General features: G+C 32.7%; 2 protein-coding genes across 2 annotated transcripts; both read left to right on the top strand.

Moving 5' to 3' along the window:
• The first annotated feature begins 606 nt into the window (after positions 1 to 606).
• LOC122037222 (zinc finger MYM-type protein 1-like) lies at positions 607 to 1,479 on the top strand. The gene has a single exon (XM_042596668.1). It carries the CDS (start codon positions 607 to 609, stop codon positions 1,477 to 1,479), a length of 873 nt encoding a protein of 290 aa, XP_042452602.1.
• Positions 1,480 to 1,518: 39 nt separating this feature from the next.
• On the top strand, positions 1,519 to 3,056 carry LOC122037238 (zinc finger MYM-type protein 1-like). Its single transcript, XM_042596679.1, has 2 exons — positions 1,519 to 1,537; positions 1,642 to 3,056. Exons 1-2 carry the CDS (start codon positions 1,519 to 1,521, stop codon positions 3,054 to 3,056), a joined length of 1,434 nt encoding a protein of 477 aa, XP_042452613.1.
• Positions 3,057 to 7,376: the final 4,320 nt, after the last annotated feature.

The following is a 7,376-nucleotide window of genomic DNA, read 5'->3' as shown; positions in this document are numbered from 1 at the left end:
AATTTGCATCTTTGACAAAGTAGCTTTATCATGTCGGATCAATGATTCTTATCTCATTATAGATTAAGGTTATTATGAACTTTGAGATTTCATATTGAAGTAAGATTGAAAGTTAAAGCATTTAGAAGATATTTGTTGAAGTTAAAGCATTGAAAGTTATGAACTTTTAACTTTGCTGCACACGGATTATGCAAGACAAGCATATCATTTATAGTTAATGTCCAAGTTGAAGTTCAATCTAATAGTGATTTGGTCAAATTGGTTTCATCCAAATAAACTAACAATTAACATAATTGCTTATTTGCTTAGGTTATGAGAATGTTCTTTTATTGTATTTGCTTTGGTTAACTAACACATATCGTATGCATATTATCTTATATGACTGCTCGAGTTCATTTGGGAAGTTTTTCTGAATGGAACTACAGATTACTTAGGATTTGACTTCTTCTATAAGTGTTATAATTCCTTGAATGTTTTCTTCTTCAATAAATAACACTCTTAGAATGTCCATATGAAACACTGTTTATTCATTGTTACTTTTACTTGTTTATTTATTCTATTGTTATTTCATTTTTTATTTAGGGATATAACTTGAACTATTTTAAAATGGAACATCAATCTGCTGCAAAGAAAGGAAAGACGATAGCCTCGTATTTTAAGAAAAGAGATCGTCAAACTAGTGAAAGCACTTCAATTCCCACTGTCCCTATAATGCAACATCAATCTTGTGAAAGTCTTCCAATTCTTAGTGTCCAAATTCCTTCAATTTCCTCTTCTAGCGACAATCATCAGTTATCCTCTAGTTGTATTGAACGAGATCCAGGAAAAAGAAAACAGATATGTGAATATCATATTAATGTACGAGATGAGATAAGACGCTCATATCTAAAGATGGGGCCTTATCAACCAGATATGTTGGAGTATCCGGCTACAAAATTTGGAAGTCAAAATCGTCGATTTCAAAAAAAATGGTTCCAGAAATTTCATTGGTTGGAATATTCACCTTCAACAAATAAGGCATATTACTTTTATTGTTTTCTTTTCCTGAATGATGTTAATTCGTCAAATATCTCGGCATTGGTCAATGAAGGATTTGACAATTGGAAAAGGGTAAATCAAGGAAAAATATGTGCATTTCTTGCCCATATTGGTTCTACAGCTTCTTCGCCTCATACTATGTGCGAGAGAAAGGCTGAAAATTTGATGAGACCCTCACAACATATTGATAATGTCATGCATGCCCAATCTAAACAGGAAAAAGAAAAAAATCGTTTGCGTTTGAGGACCTCAATTGTCACTGTTCGCTGGCTAGCACTTCAAGGGTGTGCCTTTAGAGGTAATGATGAATCTCTATCTTCATCTAATCGTGGGAATTTTCTTGAATTAGTAAAGGCTTTTGCAAAAATGAGTACAGAAATTGATAAAGTTGTACTTGAGAATGCTCCAAAAAATTCTCAATATATCGCTCCAGAAATTTAGAAAGAGATTTTACATATTATGGCTAATAGAGTACGAAAGATGGTTCGTGAAGAAGTTGGTGATAAATATTTTTGTATTCTTGTTGATGAAGCACGAGATATATCTAAACGAGAGCAAATGCCATTATCTTGAGATTTGTGAATAATTATGGGGTTTTGACAGAAAGATTTTTTGCCATCAAAAGTATTAGCGATACTACCTCATTGAACCTGAAAAAAGAAATATCAAATGTTCTTGTTCATCATGACCTACAAGTTAAGAAAATCAGAGGCCAAGGATATGATGGTGCTAGCAATATGCGTGGCGCATGGAATGGACTTCAGGCATTATTTCTCAGAGATTGTCCCTATTCATACTATGTCCATTGTTTTGCCCATCGATTACAACTCACATTGGTTTCTGCAGCCAAGGATGTTAGTGTTATTTGGGAGTTCTTTTCTCATTTGGATAATATAGTAAATATTGTTACTTCTTCTACTAAACGCATTGCTGAGTTACATACTACACAGAGAATTGAAATCGAGCATATGTTGGCAATTGGAGAATGTGATTCTGGAAGTGGGGCCAATCAGATTGGTAATTTACAGCGAGCGGGAGCTACTCGTTGGAGTTCTCACTATGACTCAGTAAAAAGCTTGATAGGTATGTATGCTGCAACTTGCAAAGTTTTTGAAGTTCTTAGTGATCATTCTCCAAATGGAAGAGCTAAGGCTGAAGTTCGGGGGATTTATAGAAACATGGCAAGCTTTGAATTTGTGTTCATTTTACATTTAATGCATAAAATTATGAGAACAACAGATTCTCTTTGTCAAATTCTTCAAAGAAAATCTCAAGATATTTTATCTGCTATTACATTTATCTCTACTACCAAAACTATCCTCCAAGAACTTAGAGAATGCAGGTGGGAAGATTTTCTTCATGAAGTGAAAGTTTTTTGTACGAGAAATGAAATTGATGTGCCTGACCTTGATTGTCTATATAAGATTGGTCGTTCCCGTAAGCAAACTACAGTTGAGCATCATTACCACTTTGATGTTTTTAATGCAGCAATATATTTCATCTTGATGGAGTTAAATACTCGATTTAATGAGTCATCAGTGGAACTTCTTTCTCTTAGTACCGCTTTAGATCCTAAAAATTCATTTGAATCAATTAACATTGATGATATTTGCAAGCTTGCAATGAAGTTTTATCCTGAAGATTTCACAAATCAAGACATTATTGCTTTGAAGTATGAATTGGTACATTATAAACTTGATGTGATACAAAACTTGAAGGCTTCTACACTTGTTGATTTATGTCAGCAATTGACTAAGAGTGGACGGTCAAAGGTTTATGTTATGTTGACTAGATTGATTCATCTAGTTTTGACGTTACCTGTTTCTACTGCCACTACTGAGCGAGCCTTTTCAGCAATGAAGAATGTGAAGACAGCACTTCGCAATAAAATGGAGGATGAATTTCTTGAAGATTGTTTGACAATTTATATTGAACGAGATTTAGCTAAGGATATAGATGTAGATTCTATTATAGACGAATTTTATGTTTCAAAATCTCGTAGAGCACAACTTTGTTGAATAAAATGATGTAATGACTTTTTTTTGTTATACATCTATTTTTTATAATAATATATAATTTATTACATTAATTTTAAGCCCCCCCTAACTCGAATTCCTGGATCCGTCCCTGGCGATTGATATCAATTTCGACATCTATAGACTTGGACAAAGTCCTGTGTTTATGAGTATGCTAAAGTACGATCCTAACATATTAGGTTTAGCCTCTCAATTCAACACTTTTTATTTAGAATATGTAAAAATAAACTAAAATAATGTAACTAATTGGATCTTTAATTTCAAATGTAACATACATTTTACAAATGTACATACATAAATCTAACTTAATTATATTGGATAATTATATTTATTAAATTATTATTATAAGAAATCATTTTCATATTATCATTGATCATCATCTCTAAAGTTATTTAATTATTAGAAAGGAGATATTAATATTGAATCAAACTAAACCATACAGGTGAATAACGTATTTGAAGAGTTTTTAAATTTAAATCATTTTTATTATAGTTTTTTAAATCAAAAGAAATAAATATTTTGAAATATACAGTAACAAAAAAATATTAATCAGCCTTGTAATTTAGGTAGTAGGTCGATTCTAGGGTAAAATGATCACCTATATATATTATAGTATTGTACCTGAAGCCAAATTCTTTAGTTTAAAGGTCCAATTTAAACTTTAATGCTTTGTTTACTGTGAAGTTGAATTTAAAAAAAAAGGAAAGAATTTATGGTGGAAAAAAAAACTTAAGAAAAAGAAATAGAGGAGAGGGGAAAGGAGGAAAAAGGAGAAAGAAGATTGTGTATTTTAACTGGACGAGTAACCATTTGCTTGTGATATAATAGAGGTGGTTCATAGTCAAAGGGCTACTCACATTCATAGGAGAGGCCAGGGGTAAAGGTAAGTGTTAGCTTAGTTGGGCTTTATTCTGGGATTAACTCGGAACTCTTTTTTATATATATCTAATTCCTATCATCGACTAATTAGTTTAAATCCCCAAATCAAATTTTGTGATCAATCCTAAATTCCTAAATTCAATTTTTGATCCCATCGTATGACATAAAGAATAATTTTCATTGTCCACTTGGACATAGTTCAAAGTATTATGACATATATTTATGTCTCTTATTGGCAAGAAGAATGAGACGTCATCATCCTAGCAGTCTAAGAAATATCCACTTATATTTTTCACAATATCTCTAGATTTTAGATAGATATTACGACAATACTTCCGTTGTTATCTATTTAATATATATTGTATCGTAATTTTTTTCTTATATTTATTTCTCTAAAAAATACAATAAAAATTAGATAGGCAGAATGAATATATTTTGCATTCATATGGATTTAAGAATACTATGCTTTAGATTCATTGTTCCATCAATCCAATTCCTAGAGCCATCTTTTGATTGTTTGACAACGAATTTGTAATAAGAACAAATTCGCGCGCCAACTTTTACATTATTTTAGAGTGTCACATAGGGACATATTTAGAACAATTGAACATGATCATAGATAGATTGCTATAGCTAAGAGTGTCTAATGCTAGTGAAAATTGTTTGCAATAAATTAGTAATATTTATTGGAAGCATAAAAGAAGAACCTTTCCAAATGCTAGAGAAAATGGTTTGCAATAAATAATTAGTAATATTTATTGGAAGCACAAGGAAGAACATTTTTTTTTAGATATACAAGATCTGATATTCTTGAAAACACTATGTATGTATACTAGAATTCAACATCGACTTATATTTTATATGTTATAATGATTATATATGGTTTGTAACAAATTTTTTAAAAAAATCTATAACGCTCTTATAAAAAAAAATGATTAACTAGGCTGGATAACGTCGAGCCTGGGGTGACCGACTCAGTCTCACGGAAGTTTCCTACCGGCCACCAGGGTAAATCGAGAAGCACACGTGGCGGCCAGCCCAGAAGCCCAACATCCTTTGATTACGCCCCCCATTTGAAGGAAAAATTCCTGCAAATACGCCGTAGCTCGGGTTCAAACTGCGGGTGCTTGGGAGACAACCTGTATGTCCTACCACGGTACCATGGCCCCGGGGACGATAACGCTCTTATACACACTATATACAAGGAGGATTTGAGCTTATTCAAGGCTCATAGTATATGTATGATTAAATTAACTTATACATTAATTAGGAAGTTCCAGACTTCTAAGGTGTCAATTATAGTCTTCTCACAAATCTACAAATTAAAATTAATTAGAACAAAAGAACAGTGTAATGTCCGTCCTTCCAGGGACACTCTGACTACCCTTAGAGGGACGGGGTTACTTACATTCACCTAACATACTAATGCATATGAACTCATGGCAGCGGAAGACATACTTAAAAATTTTTATCATATGCATTTGATTGTCTTAAACATGGCATGTGAATCATAACTTATTAACATTTTACCATATCATAATTATTCTAACATGAGTAAAATCTCATAAGAGCATAACATACTGGCTCAAACTATCATCATAAGCATAGGGTCCAAACTTAGTTCACATGCACAATTTAACCAAATATAAATTTAAACTTAATTTGATCTATCCACCATGTCACTTCCACACACATCATCATTGCCCTTCCTGCTGCTCCCCTTAATTCATCCATTCCTTGCCTTTATCTGCAGTAAAAGGAACATAAAACTATAAGCCCAAAGGCTTAATGAGCTCCTTTCCTACTCATAAAACATAGAGCACATAACACAACATAGTATGTGAAACAAAGCATATCATAACATAGCATGGAGAATCATAACATAGAACATATAAGAAACATAACATATCATAACATGGCATGAGGGAACATAATGTAAACATATCATCTCATATAAGGAGCATAACATAGCATAGCATGACATGTGAGTGCATATCATGAACATATCATATCATGTAAGCACATATCATGAAACATATCATATTATGTAAGCATGTATCATAACTCATACCTGTTCATAATAGTGCATAAAAATAATTCATAAAATATGTGCATGTAGATGCAAGATGTATATATATATATATATTTAAAACATGTATCATGGAATGCACATATGCATCATGTCCTTTTTTTTTTTTAAACATATCATATACATACTTGAACATAATATCATCATGAGGGTCCGACTTGTACCACATACATACATAAATGCACGTAATCCCTAGGACAGGGTAGCTAGCCCTGAACCTACTAGGGATCTAGGTCCGTTCATAGTCCGTCGACCTAGGGGCGTACTAAGGAGCTCATCCCTTTTTACTAGGCCCGTTTCATAGACCATCGACATCGGGGCGCTTATGGAGCTCACCCTTGGTACAAGCCATATAAAATAAAATATCATGTCATACATATCATGTCATCATGCATATCATATCTTATCATACATGTCATAATTTCTTGTCATATCATGAAGAGAGCTCTTGATCCCATCTCAAGGGAAGCATCTCTTTGTCATACCATGAAGAGTGCTCTTGATCCCAACTTAAGGGAAGCAACTCTTAGACTTTTCTTCTTACATAAGCCTTTCATACATATATCATGAAACATAACATGTTCGTATCATAACATAAAACATAACATGTGATCTTCATAACATCAAGCATGACATATCATATAATGAAGCATAGCATATCATATTATGAGCATAGCATATCATATCATGAGCATAGCATATCATATCATGGAACATAGCTTATCTCATAACATAAGGCATAACATATCCTATCATGAACATAGTATATCATATCATGAGCATAGCATATCATATCATGAGCATAGCATATCATATCATGGAACATAGCTTATCTCATGACATAAGGCATAACATATCATATCATGAAGCATGGAACTTAAACTAATCACATATCAAAGACCATACATCATGAGAAAACATAAGCATGCTTGGTTAGATTCACTCTAGACCCATTTATCCACCTTGGCCGAAACCTTACTAATTGGATTTCCCTTTTTTTTTCCACTATAAGAAGCATGAAACTAAAGCCACCTATAGACAAATAACCATATATCATAAATGGGCATAAACAAGCATGGTTAGTTTGCAAGACATGGCTCTAAGTCTCTACACTTGCTTGGCCGAACCCTAAGGTGAAGTTCTAAGTTTCATTTGTGTAACATGTAGCATGAAAACTTATCTAACAATATACCAAAGATCATATATCATGTAGAAACATAACTAAGCATGATTAGGTTTCAAAACTTTACCCTTGGTTTGGCATTCCCTCTTGGCCGAAACCTACATTTAGGGTTTTAAGTTTTTCTAATGTCACATGTAACATAATGACTTAA

The sequence above is a fragment of the Zingiber officinale genome, unplaced genomic scaffold (assembly GCF_018446385.1).
Source record: "Zingiber officinale cultivar Zhangliang unplaced genomic scaffold, Zo_v1.1 ctg246, whole genome shotgun sequence".
Lineage (NCBI taxonomy): Eukaryota > Viridiplantae > Streptophyta > Magnoliopsida > Zingiberales > Zingiberaceae > Zingiber > Zingiber officinale.
The sequence above is the reverse complement of the archived record's forward strand: the minus strand, read 5'-3'. Positions and strand labels throughout refer to the sequence as shown.

Excerpts from the sequence above, each read along its gene's own strand:
- LOC122037222 (XM_042596668.1), top strand. The coding sequence starts at position 607 with ATGGAACATCAATCTGCTGCAAAGAAAGGAAAGACGATAGCCTCGTAT.